This window comes from Heterodontus francisci, chromosome 1, assembly GCF_036365525.1.
Source record: "Heterodontus francisci isolate sHetFra1 chromosome 1, sHetFra1.hap1, whole genome shotgun sequence".
NCBI classification, from domain to species: Eukaryota; Metazoa; Chordata; class Chondrichthyes; order Heterodontiformes; family Heterodontidae; genus Heterodontus; species Heterodontus francisci.
In genome coordinates, this window is record NC_090371.1 from 213,035,924 (window position 1) to 213,055,014 (window position 19,091).

At 42.3% G+C, this 19,091-nt stretch overlaps 1 protein-coding gene across 5 annotated transcripts in view; it reads left to right on the forward strand.

Annotated features, from left to right (window-relative positions):
• The window catches only part of ttc29 (tetratricopeptide repeat domain 29), a 541,923-nt gene that overhangs the window by 15,261 nt on the left and 507,571 nt on the right, over positions 1 to 19,091 (forward strand). For all 5 annotated transcript variants that reach the window (XM_068020184.1, XM_068020194.1, XM_068020175.1 and 2 more), the window contains exon 3: positions 12,329 to 12,418. In XM_068020184.1, coding sequence (XP_067876285.1) covers positions 12,329 to 12,418 — 90 coding nt within the window. The remainder of the gene's footprint in view (positions 1 to 12,328; positions 12,419 to 19,091) is intronic.

Sequence of the window (19,091 nt, forward strand, 5' to 3'; positions counted from 1 at the left end):
ATACAGAACCTTAGAAAATAGGCGACATGTTTAGAGAGAGGATCTGGATCGGCGCAGGCTTGGAGGGCCGAAGGGCCTGTTCCTGTGCTGTAATTATCTTTGTTCTTTGTTCTTTGTTCAAAAAAGTCCCACATAAGAGATTAGCATGTAAAATTAAAGCGCATGGGAGTGGGGGTAGTGTATTGCGATGGATAGAAAATCGGTTGGCGGACAGGAAACAAAGAGTAGGGATAAATGGGTCTTTTTCCGAATGGCAGGCAGTTTCTAGTGGGGTACCGCAGGGATCAGTGCTAGGACCCCAGCTATTCACAATATATATTAATGATTTAGATGGGGGAACTAAACTTAAATCTCCAAATTTGCAGATGACACAAAACTGGGTGGGAGGGTGAGTTATGAGGAGGATGCAGAGAGGCTTCAGGGTGATTTGGACAAGTTGAGTGAGTGGGCATATGCATGAAAGATGCAGCATAATGTGGATATGTGAGGTTATCCACTTTAGTAGCAAAAACAGGAAGGCAGATTATTATCTGAATGGCTACAAACTGAGAGAGGGGAATATGCAGCTAGACTTGGGTGTTCTCGTACACCAGTCACTGAAGGTAAGCATGCAGGCGCAACAAGCAGTAAAAAAGGCAAATGGTATGTTGGTCTTCAGATCGAGAGGATTTGAGTACAGAAGCAGGGATGTCTTGCTGCAATTATACAGGGCATTGGTGAGGCCACACCTGGAATATTGTGTGCAGTTTTGGTTTCCTTATCTGAGGAAGGATGTTCCTGCTATAGAGGGAATGCAGCGAAGGTTTACCAGACTGATTCCTGGGATGGCGGGACTGACATATGAGGAGAGATTGAGTCGGTTAGGATTATATTCGCTGGAGCTCAGAAGAGTGAGGGGGGATCTCATAGAAACCTATAAAATTCTAACAGGACTTGACAGCGTAGATGCAGGAAGGATGTTCCTGATGGTGGGGGAGTCCAGAACTAGGGGTCATAGTCTAAGGATACGGGGTAAACCTTTCAGGACTGAGATGAGGAGAAACTTCTTCACCCATAGAGTGGTGAGCCTGTGGAATTCGCTACCACAGAAAGCAGTTGAGGCCAAAACATTGAATGTTTTAAAAAAGAGTTAGATATAGCTCTTGGGTCTAAAGGGATCAAAGGGTATGGGGCGAAAGCCGGAACAGGCTACTGAGTTGGATGATCAGCCATGATCATAATGAATGGTGGAGCAGGCTCAAAGGGCCAAATGGCCTACTCCTGCTCCTATTTTCTATGTTTCTATGTTAAAGAAAGGTACAATGTTAACAATCCTCCAGCACCAGACCTGTAGCCAGAGAGGATTGAAAAATGATGGTATTTCCTCCCTTGCTTTTGTTAATAGCCTAGGATATATTATATCTGGACCCTGGCAATTTGTCTACTTTCAATTAATATTTCCTTCCTCACTATGTTTATCCCATCCAATATTTCAAACTCCTCCTTAACTACAATGTCAGCATTGTCCCCCTCTTTTGTGAGAAAAGACACAAAATATTAAGAGCCATGCCCACATCTTCCACCTCCACGTCCACACATGGGTTATCTTTCTGGTCTCAAACAGCAAGAGGAAAGTGTAGGACTGTTAATGTATTTACAAAACATTTGTTTGTATTTTCCTTGCCATTACTTTTCATGCCCTCTCTTTACTGTCTTAATTTCTATTTTAATTTTGCCCCTGCACTTATCTATTCCTGTAGGCTTTCTGCAGTATTGAGCTCTCAGTATCTGACATAAGCTCTTTTTGGCCTTATTCTACCCTGTATGCTCCTTGACATCTGAGGGGCTCCAGATTTGAGAGTCTCACCCTGTGTGGAGGTATATTTTGTATGAACCCTCACTATTTCCTCCTTGAATCCCTCCCACCACTCTGACACTGATTTACCTTCAAGTAGCTGTTACCAGCTCACATTTTACAAATCAGATCTCATCTTAGTAAAATTGGCCTTTGCCCAATTGAGAACTTGTTTGAGGCCTTGTTTGCAAGTGAAAGGACATTCTGGAGGGGGCGGGGGTTATTGTTCATCTGTTGGCAGAGTCCGAGGAAGTAATGGTGAATTTGGTGAGCAAGACCGAAAGGAGGTTGGTGAGATTAGCCCCAGTGGGTATGCTGGGTGGGAAAGTTAGCGACAGTGAAGGATGGGGCGGTTGGGATTGCTGCATGTAAATGGCAGCATTGGGTGCCTTGATTGGCTGCTCGGCGAATGCAGAGAGGAACTGTGGACTTACCCAAAGGGGATTCAAGCCTGCAATGGACACTGGAGAGTAGAAAAGTGAGGATGTAGTGTTCCGTTGGGATACAGGTTAGGATGTTCTCTGAATATCACTCAAGTTTAGGAGATAATCTGACTGGCAGGGCTCGTAAAGGGTCTAAATCTGTTGCACCTGATCCTACATGTTTTTGCATCGTTTGAGTCTTTCAGTATGTCTTAGCACCAGGGATGCTTACTGAAACGGGTGCACATATTTTAAATGAAGCAATAATGATGTCATGAAATTATACATCCCATTTTCTATCATTGCCACTTCACGGAATACAGGCGAAGGTTATGCAAAATTTAACCTTTTTAAGCCCTGGAGTATCATTCTGTATCATACTGTACCAATTCCAAGACCAATTCAGTGTCCAAAACTGATCATAGTACTCCAGATGGGGGTCTGACAAAAGCTGAAAAATTTGGTTTAAGTGGAAGTTCGGTGTAGAGGGGGAAGGAGGTGTTGCATTTTATTGTTTGTTTCATCTTCAGCTGGTGAGTGTTTTTCTTTTGTCACTAAGCTAGGAAACTGTAACTTGCTATCATTTCCTCACTCGAAATCCAGTTTCTTTGAGATAAAGACTAACACTCCATTAGTCTTTTTGATTATTTTTTGTACCTGTGTACTGGCTTTTAGTGCTTTGTATACATGGGCACCTAAATCTTTTTGCTCCTTTCTAGCTTCTAGTCTCTCACCATTAAAAATAATGCAAGTAACTTTAAATGGCCACAGAAGGTACAGTTAAAGTCTTCTAAAAGTTTTATCCCTGACTTATTAATACTCTATTTTAAACTATTTTCCTTGGGATTTTTTGTTTTTCTTTACAGATTTGCTTGAATATCTACCTTTGTGGCTTCTGCTGGGGATCACATTTTTGTCTCCTCGACCATTGGAGAAAAATAAACCATTTGGAGGGCTAAATTCAATGTCGTTGGGGCTCATCTTACAGGAATAAAATGGACCCAACGATGTTGAATTTAGAGTGATAGCCTGCACCTGATTTTCTGGTATGTTTAGGCTGTCTCTAAATAATCAGGTTTCTTTATGTTTAGGCACCTGGGCAGCCACCTGAAATGAGGACAGATCTCACTTGGGTGTTGAAATGAGGGTCCTACACCCATTTTCAGGAAACTCATGAAGACTATACAAAGCTTATGATGCACAAGCTCTGACTAGTAATACTAGCTCTTGCTAGTTACTTTGTCAACTTAAAGGGACCAAGTGCTTCACAGATGGTTAAAGTCAGGAATTTTGTGCAAGTGGGAATTCAGTGCAGAGGGGACAGGACTGCTGCTTTTTATTCTTTTACCTCCAGTAGTGGTGAGTGTTTTTCTTTAATCTCGAAGCTAGGAAACTATAACTTGCTGTTACTTTACTAAATTAGTAACTAATCAAATAAATAAGGTTAGATAGAAATGGCAGGACAGGTGGTGTTCTGTAACTGCAGCATGTGGGAGTTTGTGGAGAGCATTGCAATCCTGGATAACCATATCTGCGGTAAGTGTCTGCAGCTCGAGGAAGTTTGGCGCAATGTTTCTGAGCTGCAGCTGTTGTGGGGCTTCAGGGAGGGGAAGTGTTACCTGGACACTTCGTTCCAGGATAGTGTCATACTCCTTAGGTTAAGTAGAACTTGAGTTGGTCAGGGACAGGAGGGTGTGACTAACAGTGGGTATGGGGATCCAGGATGCAGTGATGGAGGAGTATTGTCCCTTGACTTTGACAAATAGGTATGAGGTAATTGCTGCCTCTGTGTATAGGAACAAGGACAGCAGGGTGGATGGGAAAACTGACCATAGCACCATAGTGCAGGAGAACATTCAAGTGGGGGAATGAAAAAGAATGTGGTAGGGGACAGTATAGTCAGAGAAATAGATACTGTTGTCTGCAACCGAGACCAGGAGTTCTGAAGGTTGTGTTGCCTACCCGGTGTCAGCGCTAAAACATCTTCTCGCACCTGGAGGACGACTTGCAGCAGGTGAGGGAGGATCCAATTGTTGTGGTCCACATAGGAACCAACGACATTGGTAGAACTAGGAATGATCTGCTGTTAGGGTTTGAGGCGTTAGGGTCTAAATTAAAAAGCAGAACCTCAAAGCTAGTAATCTCTGGATTGTTAGCTGAGCCACGCGTCAATTGGCATATGGATAAACTGATTAGAAGGTTAAATGTGTGGTTGAAAGAGTAGTGTGGGAAGAAGGAGTTTTGTTTCACGGGCCACTGGCACCAGTACTGGGGAAAGAGGGAATTGTTCCATTGGGACGGGCTCCACTTAAACCTGGCTGGGATCAGCACCCTGGCTAATCAAATAACTAAGGCAGCAAATAGGGCTTTAAGCTAATAAATGGGGGGAGGGGACGTTTGCAAGGATTCGGGGAAGAGAAAATACAAAAGCACTGAGAAATTACAAGGCTCTAGAGAAAAGCAAGGTTTTGGGTAATAAGCAGAGTCAGGAAGGGACAGTGAATATAGCCAAGGTGATGAGGCATTAATGAGTAAGGCGACGTCAGGGAAAATTAGGAAAAGACACAAGCTAAAGGCCCTATATCTGAATGCACGAAGCATTCGCAACAAGTTACAAGAATTAATAGCACAGATAGAAATTAAAAGCTTTGATTTAATAGCCATTACGGAGATGTAGTTGCAAAATGCTCAAGGTTGGGAACTAATATTTCAGGATATTTGACTTTTGGAAGAGATAAATAAAATGGGAAAGGAGGAGTGGTTGCCCTGATAAGAGGATGGGATAGACAGTAAAAAGAAAGGATCTTGGCTCAGAAAATCGTGAAGTAGGAAGAAACAACAACAAAGGGCAGGAACCGTTGGACGAAGTTGTTTTTAGGCCCCTCTAACAGTAGCTGTGTAAGGCAGAGTACAAATCAGTAAATTAGATGCATGTAATAAAGGTAATATAGTAATCATGGAGGACATTAATCTTCATTTAGACAGAGCAAACCAAATTTGCAGTAATAGTGTGAAGGACAAGTTCATGGAATGTATACAAGATAATTTTCTGGATTAACATGCGGAGGAACCAATTAGGGAACAGACTGTTTTGGACCTAGTATTACACAATGAGGAAGGGTTTATTAATAACCTTGTAGTAAAGGGACCTCTAGGGAGGAGTGACCATAATATGATAGAATTTTATATTGAGTTTGAAAGTGATTTAGTTAAGTCCAAAACTGGGGTCTTAAATCTAAACAAAGCACACTATGTAGATATGAGCGGCAAGTTGGCTCAGGTAGATTGGGAAACTGCATTAATAAATATGACTATAGATAAGCAATGGCTATCGTTTAAAGAATTAATACATAATTTGCAACAAATGTACATTGCTTTAAGGCACACAAACTCCAAAGAAAAAATGGGCCAACTGTGGCTAACGAGGAGTTAAAGGTATTCTTAGATCGAAGAAAGAGGCTTATAATGTTGACAAAAAGAGTAGCGGATTGGGAGGATTTTAGAATTCAGCAAAGGAGGGTCAAGAAATGAGAAAATGAGAGTAGACCAGCAGAAGACATAAAAACAAATTTTAAACATTTCTATAGGCATGTAAATTGGAAGAGATTAGTGGGCCCATTAGAGGCAAGAGACAGGTGAAATTATAATGGCGAATAAGAAAATGGCAGAGACATTAAACAAATACTTTGCATCTGTCTTCACATAGAAGACACAAAAAACATTCCGGAGATAATGGGGAACCAAGGACCATTATAAGCAATTAATACTAGGGAAATTAATAGACCTAAGTAGCAACAAATCCCCTGGACCTGATGACCTGCACCCTAGGGTTTTAAAAGAGGTAGCTGCAGAGATAGTGGATACATTGGTTTTGATCTTCTAGAATTCCTTAGATTGTAGAACAATTCCCAAGGATTGGAAGGTAGTAGACATAAACCCTGCTATTTAAGAAAGGAAAAAAGAGAGAAACTGGCCAACTGTAGGCCAGTTAGCCTAACCTCAGTAGTATGCCAAATGCTGGAATTATTGGGGACGTGATAACAGGGCGCTTAGAAAATTATACTATGATTAAACCGAGTCAACAAGGAGTTATGAAAGGGAAATCGTGCTTGACAAATCTGTAGAGTTTTTTGAGGATGTAACTAGGAGGATGGATAAGGGGGAACCAGTGGATGTGTTTTTGGATTTTCAAAAAGCATTCGATAAGCTACCACACAAGAGGTTATTATACAAAATTAGGACTGAAAGATTTGGGGTAATATATTAGCATGGATTAAAGATTGGTTAACGTTTCGGGTCAGTGACCCTTCTTCGGTTCCGAAGAAGGGTCACTGACCCGAAACGTTAACTCTGCTTCTCTTTCCACAGATGCTGCCAGACCTGCTGAGTGATTCCAGCATTTCTTGTTTTTGTTTCAGATTTCCAGCATCCGCAGTATTTTGCTTTTATTAAAGGTTGGTTAATGGACAGAAAACAGACAGTAGGAAAAAAATGGGACATTTTTGTTTTGGCAGGCTGTAAATAGTGGGGGACCACAAGGATCAGTACTTGCATCTCCGCTATTTACAGTCTAGGCCAATGACTTAGATGAGGGGACTGAGTGTCAAGTATCCAAGTTTGTTGACGATACAAAGTCATGTGGGAAAGCAAGCAGTGAGAAGGATGCAAAGAGGCTGTAGAGGGATGTGGACGAGACTTACAAAAAAATTGGAATATAAGTTTCTTTTAACAAACTAAAAGGATAGATCTTTTGAGTACTACTCCCCACGTTATATAATCAGCACCTGAGAGGCAAGAAGCATTAACACAGGATGGTTCCTTTTTTGCTTAAGTTTATTATAACTCTATCCCAGATATAAACAAATACAACCTTTAAGCAGGGAATGTGAGTTGAGCACGGAGGGTGATCCACTGTTGTAGCAGAAGGAGAAACTTTACTCATCAGTGTTCCTGACATCTCTTTTTTCAGGATATGGGATCCTCAGTTCACTGCCCCCACCCCAGCCTCTTCTCCAGGCAACATACAATCTGTTCTTAACACAAAATGTTTAGCTTTAGACTGGTCAAAGCCCTTTTGCTTCTTCATAGGCAACTGTCTTCTCCAGTCCACTCATTTGTAGCAGACTGCAGACCTTTGTCTCATTACAACTTTGAAGCTGTCTGACTATATGTCTGATTGCAGCTATATAGGTTGAGGCACTGTCTTTGTTTATAGTTATCATGTTCATTCTGTTTCTGCAGTCTCAGCAGGGTCTTTTGTGACTACCTGGGGGAAAGGCCAGCAGCACCTGTTATTAGCCTTTCTATTGAATACATTTTTATTAATTGCTCTGCTGATCTAGACATTAATGTGGACCTAGACATTAATTTGGAGTGTCATAGGGTCATAGAGTTTTACAGCACAGAAACAGGCCCTTCGGCCCAATGCGTCTGCGCCGATCATCAAGCACCCGTCCAATCTAATCCCATTTTCCCGCACTTGGCCCATAGCCTTGTATACCATGGCGCTTCAAATGCTTATCTAAATACTTCTTAAATGTTGTGAGGGTTCCTGCCTCTACCACCCCTTCAGGCAGTGGTGTTCCAGATTCCAACTACCCTCTGGGTGAAAAAGCTTTTCCTCAACTCCCCTCTAAACCTCCTGCCCCTTACCTTAAATCTATGCTCCCTGGTTATTGACCCCACTGCTAAGGGAAAAAGTTACTTCCTATCTATCCTATCAATGCCCCTCATAATTTTGTATACCTCAATCAGGTCCCCCCTCAGCCTTCTCCGCTCCAAGGAAAACACCTCCAGCCTATCCTGTCTCTCCTCATAACTAAAATGCTCCAGCCCAGGCAACATCCTGGTGAATCTCCTCTGCACCCTCTCCAGTGCAATCACATCCTTTCTATAGTGTGGTGACCAGAACTGTACACAGTACTCCAGCTGTGGCCTAACTAGCGTTTTATACAGCTCTAACATAACCTCCCTGCTCTTATATTCTCTGCCTCGGCTAATAAAGGAAAATATCCCGTATGCCTTCCTAACCACCTTATCTACCTGTGCTGCTGCCTTCAGTGATCCACGGACAAGCACCCCAAGGTCCCTCTGACCCTCTGTACTCCCTAGGTTCCTACCATCCATTGTATATTTCCTTGCCTTGTTAGTCCTCCCAAAGTGCATCGCCTCACACCTCTTCGGATTAAACTCCATCTGCCACTGCTTTGCCCATCTTACCAGCCCATCTATATCGTCCTGTAATCTAAGGCTTTCCTCCTCACTATTTACGAAAACACCAATTTTGTGTCGTCTGCGAACTTACTGATCATACCTACTATATTCACGTCTAAATCATTAATGTATACTACAAACAGCAAGGGTCCCAGCATCGATCCCTGCGGTACCCTGCTGGTCACAGGCCTCCATTCGCAAAAATAACCCTCGACCATCACCCTCTGCCTCCTGCCACTGAGCCAATTTTGGATCCACTTTGCCAAATTACCCTGGATCCCATGGGCTCTTACCTTCTTAATCAGTCTCCCATGGGGGACCTTATCAAAAGCCCTACTGAAGTCCATGTAGACTACATCAACTGCTTTACCCTCATCACATCTAGTCACCGTCTTGAAAAATTCAATCAAATTTGTTAGATGCAATCTTCCCCCTGACAAAGCCATGCTGACTATCCCTGATTAATCCCTGCCTCTCCGATTGGAGATTAATCCTGTCTCTCAGAATGTTTTCCAATAATTTCCCTACCAGTGCTGTTAGACTCACAGGCTTATAATTACCTGGTTTATCCCTGCTACCCACATGGGTGGCACAGTGGCGCAGTGGTTAGCACCGCAGCCTCACAGCTCCAGGGACCCGGGTTCAATTCTGGGTACTGCCTGTGTGGAGTTTGCAAGTTCTCCCTGTGACCACGTGGGTTTTTGCCGGGTGCTCCGGTTTCCTCCCACAGCCAAAGACTTGCAGGTGATAGGTAAATTGGCCATTGTAAATTGCCCCTAGTGTTGGTAGGTGGTAGGGAATATGGGATTACTGTAGGGTTAGTATAAATGGGTGGTTGTTGGTCGGCACAGAGTCGGTGGGCCGAAGGGCTTGTTTCAGTGCTGTATCTCTAAATAAATAAATAAATACCCTTTTGAATAAAGGTACCACATTTGCTATCCTCCAGTCCTCTGGTACCCCTCCTGTGGCCAGAGAGGATTTGAAAGTTTGTGTCAGAGCCCCTGCTATCTCCTCCCTTGCCTCACATAGTCTGGAATACATCTCATCTGGGCCTGGGGATTTATCCACCTTTCAGCCCGCTAATACAGCTAATACTTCCTCCTTTTCAATGCTAATATGATCAAGTATATCACAATCCCCCTCCCTGATCACTACACCTACATCGTCCCTCTCCATAGTGAACACAGATGAAAAGTAATCATTTAAAACCTTACCCATGTGCTCCGGCTCCACACACAGATTGCCTCTTTGATCCCTATTGGACCCCACTTTTTCCCTGGTTATCCTCTTGCCCTTAGCATATTTATAAAACACCTTGTGATTTTCTTTTATCTTGTCCGCCAGTGATTTTTCATGCCCCTTCTTCGCTCTCCTAATTACTGTTTTAAGTACTCCCTTTCTATACTCTTATAGTGCCGCCGATGTTTTCAGCACTCTGAATCTGCCATAAGCCTCCTTTTTTTTTCCTAATCCAATCCTCTATATCCCTTGACATCCAGGGTTCCCTTGACTTGACTCTCCTTGAGTGCTCTTTGTGCATACTGCTGCAGACCCCATCCCTTCCTGACCTAACTTGCAGACCAAAACGGGCTTGGCAAGCAAGCTGTGTTAAGTTGCCTAATTGACACTTGTTGCTTGGTGGAATTATTCCAATGAGACCCCAGGACAAATTAAGGACGATTTTGATCCTCTCTCCTATCGTGTGTCTTCAGCACGATGACCATTTCCCATCCATTCTTGGGAAGGGCACTTATCAAATTTAAGTACAAGTAGTTCTTTTTACATTGTAAAATTCTTCAGGTGATAATAAATATTTCTGGGTAACAAGTATAAGAAAGATATATAAAGAGAAATTCACCGATTGATCAGGTTCACTAAGGAATGGTGGATGGACATTAAGGAAGGTCTATACAAGGTAATATATAGTGAGACAAGAAACATGAAAGGATGTTCTTTAGCAATGGTGAAAAGATTTTGATGTGATTAATATTGTAAGTTTTCAATTTCATATGAAGTTGTTGTCAACAAAGCTAATCAAATGCTGGAATGGATGTCAAGGGCATTTAACTGCAAGTAAAAACGTGTTGCTCCAACTTTGCATATTTCAGGACCATTTTTCTCCTTGGCAAGCCCAGCAGTGCTGAGGCCAGTTATATCGCTCCAACTGCATTTTCACGCTGACCCACATTGACCTGTAAAAATCTTTGTTTAGTAACATTGAAAGTAATTTAATTCTTCTTTGGCCTCCTTATCTCGAGAGACAATGGGTAAGCGCCTGGAGGTGGTCAGTGGTATGTGGAGCAGCGCCTGGAGTGGCTATAAAGGCCAATTTTAGAGTGACAGGCTTTTTCACAGGTGCTGCAGAAAAATTTGTTTGTCGGGGCTGTTACACAGTTGGCTCTCCCCTTGCGCTTTTGTCTTTTTTCCTGCCAACTGCTAAGTCTCTTCAACTCGCCACACTTTAGCCCCACCTTTATGGCTGCCCGCCAGCTCTGGCAAACGCTGGCAACTGGCAACTCCCACGACTTGTGATCAATATCACAGGACTTCATGTCGCGTTTGCAGACGTCTTTAAAGCGGAGACATGGACGGCCGGTGGGTCTGATACCAGTGGCGAGCTCGCTGTACAATGTGTCTTTGGGGATCCTGCCATCTTCCATGCGGCTCACATGGCCAAGCCATCTCAAGCGCCGCTGACTCAGTAGTGTGTATAAGCTGGGGATGTTGGTTGCCTCGAGGACTTCTGTGTTGGAGATACGGTCCTGCCACCTGATGCCAAGTATTCTCCGGAGGCAGTGAAGATGGAATGAATTGAGACGTCGCTCTTGACTGACATATGTTGTCCAGGCCTCGCTGCCATAGAGCAAGGTACTGAGGACACAGGCTTGATACACACGGACTTTTGTGTTCCGTGTCAGTGCGCCATTTTCCCACACTCTCTTGGCTAGTTTGGACATAGCAGTGGAAGCCTTTCCCAGGCGCTTGTTGATTTCTGCATCTAGAGACAGGTTACTGGTGGTAGTTGAGCCTAGGTAGGTGAACTCTTGAACCACTTCCAGAGCGTGGTTGCCAATATTGATGGATGGAGCATTTCTGACGTCCTGCCCCATGATGTTCGTTTTCTTGAGGCTGATGGTTAGGCCAAATTCATTGCAGGCAGCCGCAAACCTGTCGATGAGACTCTGCAGGCACTCTTCAGTGTGAGATGTTAAAGCAGCATCGTCAGCGAAGAGAAGTTCCCTGATGAGGACTTTCCGTACTTTGGACTTACAGTAACAAGAAATATAACTTTTTAAACATTATTTGTTTTACCTTACCCTTATAGGTAAACATTTTTGTCACAACGAACAGTTTAAACAATAATTATTGAAGGGTGGAGATTTGTTTCTGCTTAGATTTACTTCTATATCATGTGGTATTTGTTTTTGCTGTTTTTGTGCCTCTGTTAACTGCATGCAAAACTACAACAATTGCATTTATATCATGCCTTTGATGTAGTAAAACATTCCAAAGTGTCCCACAGGTATGTTATCAAATAAAACCATAGATGAGTTATTTTTAACCAAATAAGCGTGGAATATCTTGGTAACATTACTGTAGTTTTTCACAAAGAAGTATCATGTTGGAAAAAATGTGCCCAAAATCCAAAGGCGCATTTAATGACATCTGTAACAAAAGAAGCCCTCAAATTGATTTCTGCATAGAACATTCTGTGCTTTGCATTGTAAAATAAGACCAAAACCCTGGGGTGGATTATATGCCTCTGTGTTGTCATTACAATAGTACTGGTACACTGGCATTAAACAAAAATATATAAGTTGTCTTTTGTACATGTCTAATAGAAATTTCTTGTTTAAAGGGTACCAACAAAAAAGGAACGAATAGCTGAAGCAAAGCGTTTAGAGAAACGGAGTAAGAATTTGAAACTCTCCAAACATGACATTAATGTGTAAGTCTATACATTTTAACTAATAGAGCATGGCCTTTAAGATATCTCCAACAATTCTTTTTAAAACTTTAGCAGTAAAGATGTGTGTTGAGTGGTATAGAGTGGCAATCAAGTTTAAATGTAATGGGGCTGAATTTCCCTGCTGTTTCAGCATATTTTCAGTGCATAATTGTGCCTAATAGGTTTTTTGCGGCAGAAAAATTGGTCAGCAGTTCCCATCAGTTTTCCACCATAAATGTGGTCCTTCCTACAATCTGCTCGCCGAGCTCTTGAGTGTTGTCATTTACGTATTACAATAGGGGGCAGTGGCACTGCCACTCAGTTTGCTGCTTTTATACTCACAATGCATTCAGTAACTTAGACTGAGAATCATAAAGTGCAGCTGTTGCTGAGACTAGTAGAAATGAACTTACAAGCCTGAAGAGTCTGGACAGTTTCAGTAGCAACTTCTGTAGCTGGGAAAGACTACTTTTGTGTGTGTTTTCTTTTTCCATTCTACCTACACGGCTGGACCTGCTTCTGAGGGTCAGACCACTAGTAATTTTCACCCAAACCACTTACCCCCGCCCACTGTCCCTCCCCATCTGTAGTGAGGACTTCTCTTGTACATTGATGGCATTTCCATCACTTGTATACCATTACTTAGGAAGGGGAGAAACAAGGGATGGAACACACAGTCGGGCAGTGATTGAGGAGGTGCATTCTACCAGCTAGTATCTCCCCAAAGAATATACAGCCAACACCAATCATATGAGGGCATTGCTAAGAAGATGTGTATAAGAAAATGTGTTTTTATCAAAGAGGCAATAGGGCAGTTCTGTCGCCTACTGAAAGAGAACTTACAGCTATGCTCATCTACCTATGAAGGCACTCCTGGCTCGTCTCCCATGTTCTATCCTCTAAACTTGAGGTCATCCAAAACTCTGCTGCCCGTATCCTGACTTTCACTAAGTCCTGTTCCCCCATCACCTCTATGCTTGCTGACCTATAATTGGCTCCTGGTTAAGCAATGCTTTGATTTTCAAATTCTCATCTTTTATTTTCAAATTCCTCCATGGTCTCACCCCTCCCTCACTCTGTAGTCTTCTCCAACCCTCTGAGATATTTGTACTACTCCAATACTGGTCTGTGATCATTTCCAACTTTAATCGCTCCAACATTGGCAGCTATGCCTTCAGCTGCTAAGGCCCTAAGTTCTGGAATTCATTCCCTAAACTTCTCCACCTCTCTACCTCTTTCCTCCTTTAAGATACTCTTTGAAACCTATTTGACCAAGCTTTTGGCCATTTGCCCTAATATCTCCATATGTGGCTTAGTGCCAAATTTTGTGTGATAACACTCCTGTGAAACACCTTGGGACATTTTGCTACATTAAAGGCACTATATACTGACAAGTTGTTGAGTATTGCACACAACATTAACGGCAGTGTTCCATTTCAGACAGTTACAGATGGTAATATGGATATGTATTCATTAGGTCACTGGTGCACTTCACAGGAGGACTAGTGAATTCATCCCCATTGATATGACAAGGCAGCAGTGAGAGAGCGCTGAAGGTCGAGGATGAAATCGATGGCATCCATGTTGCGTTGCATGCTTTCACAGAACACACGAGTATTTATGCTGTGCCTTTAATCGAGTAAAATGGCCCAAGGTGCTTCACAGGAACATAATCAGGCAAAAATTGACAAAGCTCAACGAGGAAATGTTAAGACAAGTGATCAAAGGCTTGCTTAGAGAGAGAAGTTTTCAGAGTGTCTTAAAGAGGAGAGAGAGAGAGATAAAGGGAGGAAATTCCAGAGCTTAGGACCTAGACAGTTGAAAGCATGCCTACTAATGGAGGCAAAGGAAGTCAGGGATGCAGAACAGGCCAGGGTTGGAGCAAGAGTTCTCAAGTTTGTCTGTAGGTAACAAAAGTAGGATGAGGGTTTCAACAACAGATGGGTAGAGAACGGGCAGCGAAAGGCAAATTACTGAGATAGAAGTGTAATAATTTTAATTCTTTCAATTTATCGTAATTTAAGCACAATTTTATGTTTGTATAATTTATAATTTAAGAATCAACTGTAACCAATATGGTTTAATCAGAGTTTAAGACAGGATATAACATACTAGTTACACGGCAAACATCTACGACTGTGACAAGTAGCGAGTATCGGTCCAGGTTGGGCAGGATGGCTGGCATGTGCGAACAGCTTTCTTTCTTCTTTCTCTTTTCTTCTCGGTGCCTCACATCTTCACGACTTCTCATACTAACCAAGAGTGTTAGCCCATTTACCATTTGGAATTTCTCTCCACTGTCTACTGCACTGAGGCCTCCCAAAACTCTGACTTTATACTCTTTTGCAGGGATGCACCTGGATGGATTATTGACAGACCGTATTGCCCCATAAAGGTTTCCTTTATTAAAAATACCCAATAAGATACTGGGCTGAATTTTTCCAGATCGGCGGAAAGCTTCAAAAATGGCATGGCGCACGTGCGAGATGTGAGCCGCTGCGCTATTTAGTGCAGCGGCTCATTTACATGACCATGTTTCCTTTTTGGGCTAGCTACAGCTGTCATTACCTAAGAATAACCATTCCATTGTTTGTTTCTAGAGAAACTAAACCTTAATCAGTTTCCAGTAAAATGAAACTTACAGCACTATCCCATTCCTTTACCTATTTAAAGCTGATTATATACATAAAATATACTAGCATATTGCTAATTTTTAACAGATTTCCCACCTTGAGAGGGAGAAATTTGATTCGACCTCACTTTCAACCTTCTATCAATCATGCCAGTTTCAGGTTATAGGTTCGATGGTTCAGTCGGCACATCAGACACCTCAAATAACACGTCATTGTGATCAGGGCTATCAGGACCATCAATAGTGGGAGAGCAAATGGATAGATACTTAAAACAAATAATCATACTACAAAAGTATGTTGGGCTTTTCATTAACCTTGCCTAATTACGATACTCGCTGAAATACTGTTATGACCAGGTGAGAAAGGTGTCTAGGAGCCTGTTACTGTCTTCACCTGGTCTTATTGTAACTGGGTTTTTATTTTAAACACACTGTGTTTTGATCTCCCCCTTTGTGAATCCTTGTTCACAACTTTCCAATTATAAGGCAAAGAAATGAGTACAAACAGGCTTTCTTTGCTTTAAAGAAGAAAGATGCACTAAGCAATTACCAGTACCACTGAGGCCCTTCTTGCCCAGGGATGTTGGCTGGTGTTGTAACCTACTTCTTACCACTGTGAGGTATCTCCTAATTTGTTTATTGCATTTTCAATTCAAATGTTATCTTGTTGCATCTTAACTAGGTGTTTTGGGGAAGTACTACTTCTTTTAATGATGGACCTTAAGCTAAAGATAGGGGTGGAATCAGGTGTCCAAATTTTACCATGTCTTCTAGGGCCTCTTGTATGGCAATATTCACTTGTACTTGGGTTACATTAGGAGTTCTTATGGGGATTAAGTGGGCATTGAGTCATTTTATAGGGTTTAAAGCAAATTTTGGCCACTTGACCTGACAGGTGTATAGGTTCTTTAGTTATCTTATTAATTTGTTGTACCATTTTGCTGTAAAATATCTCGTAGATGCAGTTACACAAGTCTTTTGGCATCGGATTGCTGACCAATTTAAATATCGCCGGGATAATTACATATCTAACATTATTGCACAGACTCCTGTGGATATGAGTTACTACTAAACTATTCACTGGACCTTCAATTATCTCAGGGCAAGATTTTATTCCCTCATCCCTTGTCTCATTATTGTTCTTTTCCACTCTTTCTCTAGCCCATGACTGGGTGATCTGCACAGAACTTGTTTGACATAGTTTTCAGAGTTTAGTTTCCTCTTTCTGCAACCCCAGATGATTGTGGTTGGTGAGAAATATGGAATTCGTGTTAAATCCCCATTATTCATTGTAGGTTGGTTAAAAAAAAATTAGCCAGTAAAGTGTGATCCCTGATCACCATTGACTTGAAGTGGCACACTCCACCTGCTGACCCCTCACTCAATAATATTCCAAATCATTAGTACATAAGTACATATAATTCAAGCAACAGATCACACATGGACTTAAACAATTCTCCAGTTCTCTCTTTACTTGTATCCAGTGTCACACCTTCACTAACACTATCCAATTCCCTCATGTATGAAAGTATGTGACCAGGTGCATCGGAGTGAAGAAACAAACGACAGTGGCTGATTGGGGGCATTAGATCAGAGGAACCTGGGACAAGAGGGCTCTACACAAAGTCATGAGTGGGCTGAAGTGTGACTTTATATCCTTCTGTCTCTTCATTTTTATCTTCCTTGTCTTCTACCTCATCATCATCATCTTGGTTCACAAGGCTCATATAGTTCTATACATGTTGTTCTTCCCCTTCACCACTATCTTCCTCCTCATTCTTCCTGTTTGCTGTAGTAGATCTGCAAGAAAGAAGGGTAGAAGCTAAAAATGGGTGAGCATCTCCCCATTGGAACTAAGGGTACAGAGAAAAGGGTGGAAGCTTGTGTCTGGACCTTCATTGTAAAGCTGAGACGACAGTGTAGGTTTTCAATTAATTTCCAACCAGCAGTATATCCCAACCTTACCACCTTCCATCACAATAGCAGAGTATTATCCCATGACCTCTTTGCCTTCTCTCTATAGGGCAAGAGGTGTTTAAACGTTGGAATGCCCAATCAGGTGGACTGTCCTCGTGACCATTGTGTGATCATTTGTCCTGCAACAGAGAATAAATAAGTGGAAGGATAGCAGTTAAGGAATATGTGCCAAGTTGCATGGGAGAGTTGAAGTAAGAGATCTGGGGATATCAGCTTGTTAAAATAGAGAAAGGGGTTTTAGCATTATGCATCTAAGTAATTACTGCTGAGGGAAATGGATAGTCATAGTGCAGGATCTGAAGTTAGAACCTCATTAACCAGAGTGCTTTCTGGAGAGTTAGTTGCACAAATGTTCCCATTGGAAGCTGAAGAGTGTGCTTGATACCCAAGGTCGGCAAGGACGAAAAAGGAGTGGGTCCAGGATGTTATTGTACTTGCTCTGGTGAAGTAATTGAACAACTTGCAGTGCTAGTCTGCAGTGCTATAGATGCGCTATTTTGTACTGAGTACCAGTATGTCCAGGTGGTACAGAAATTGATTCGTGCAAGGTTTGCTGCCACAGATACCCAGAATTCAGTACCTACTAATATCAAATTCCTCAAAGAGAGCTTGGTGGTCAGACTTTGATGTTGTGGTATCTTTGTGCCTGCATGCCATGCCTTCTGCCTTGTTTAGCTGCGTATGTGAGCTGCTGCTGTAGTAGACATTCTTCAAAAGTATTCGAAAAAGATGGATGAAATGTGCAACAAAGTTAATTTAGTCAAGTGGGTGAGCCAAGTACTGCTCCTTCCTTACCTGCATGTCCCCAGTCTGCTACTGCATTGTTTAGCCAGAACTGTCATGTGGAATGACGTCTTCACTGGATATGCAAATGAGCTGACTCAGGACTCTTCTGCATTATTTATAATCAGAGAATCACGGAATTGTTAAAGTGTAGAATGAGGCCATTCGGCCCATCATGTCCACACTTGCTCTGTGAAAGAGCAACTTCCTCTGTTCCATTCCCCTGCCTTCTCCCCGTAACCCTGCACATACTTCCTTTTCATATAACTGTCTAATTTCCTTTTGAATGCTTCAGTTGAACCGACCTCCACCACATTCTCACGCAGCGCATTCCAGACCTTAACCACTTGCTGCTTGAAAAAGCTTTTCCTCATGTCACTTTTGCTTCTCTTACCAAATACTTTAAATCTGTGCCCTGTTGTTCTCGATCCTTTCACGAGTGGGAACAGTTTCTCTCTATTTACTCTGTACAGACCGCTCATGATTTTAAATACTTCTATCAAATCACGTCTCAGCCTTCTCTTCTCCAAGGAAAACAGACCTAACTTCTCCAATCTATCTTCATAACTGAAATTCCTCATCCCTGGAACCATTCTCGTGAATCTTTTCTGTACTCTCTCCAACGCCCTCACTCCTATCCTCAAGTGCGGCGCCCAGAATTAGATGCAGTACTCCAGCTGCGGCCGAACTAGTGTCTTATACAAGTTCAACATAACTTCCTTGCTCTTGTACTCTTTGCCCCTATTAATAAAGCCCAGGACATTGTATCCTTTATTAACCGCTCTCTCAACCTGTCCTGCCACCTTCAATGACTTATGCACATATATACCTATGTCCCTCTGCTCCTGCAGAGAATTGTGCCCTTTATTCTACATTGTCTCTCCATGTTCTTCCTACCAAAATGAATCACATCACATTTCCCTGCATTGAACTTCATCTACCACCTGTCTGCCCATTCCGCCAACTTGTCTATATCCTTTTGAAGTTCTACACTATCCTCCTCACAGTTCACAATGCTTCCAAGTTTCGTATCATCTGAAAACTTTGAAATTGTGCCCTGTACACCAAGATCTAGGTTATTAATATATATCAGGAAAAGCAAGGGATCCCAACACTGATCCCTGGGGGACTCCACTACAAACCTTCCTCCAGCCCTAAAAACATCCATTAACTACTACTCTTTGTTTTCTGTCACTCAGCCAATTTTGTATCCATGTCGTTACTGTCCCTTTTATTCCATGAGCTACAAGTTTGCTCACAGGTCTGTTGTGTGGCACTGTA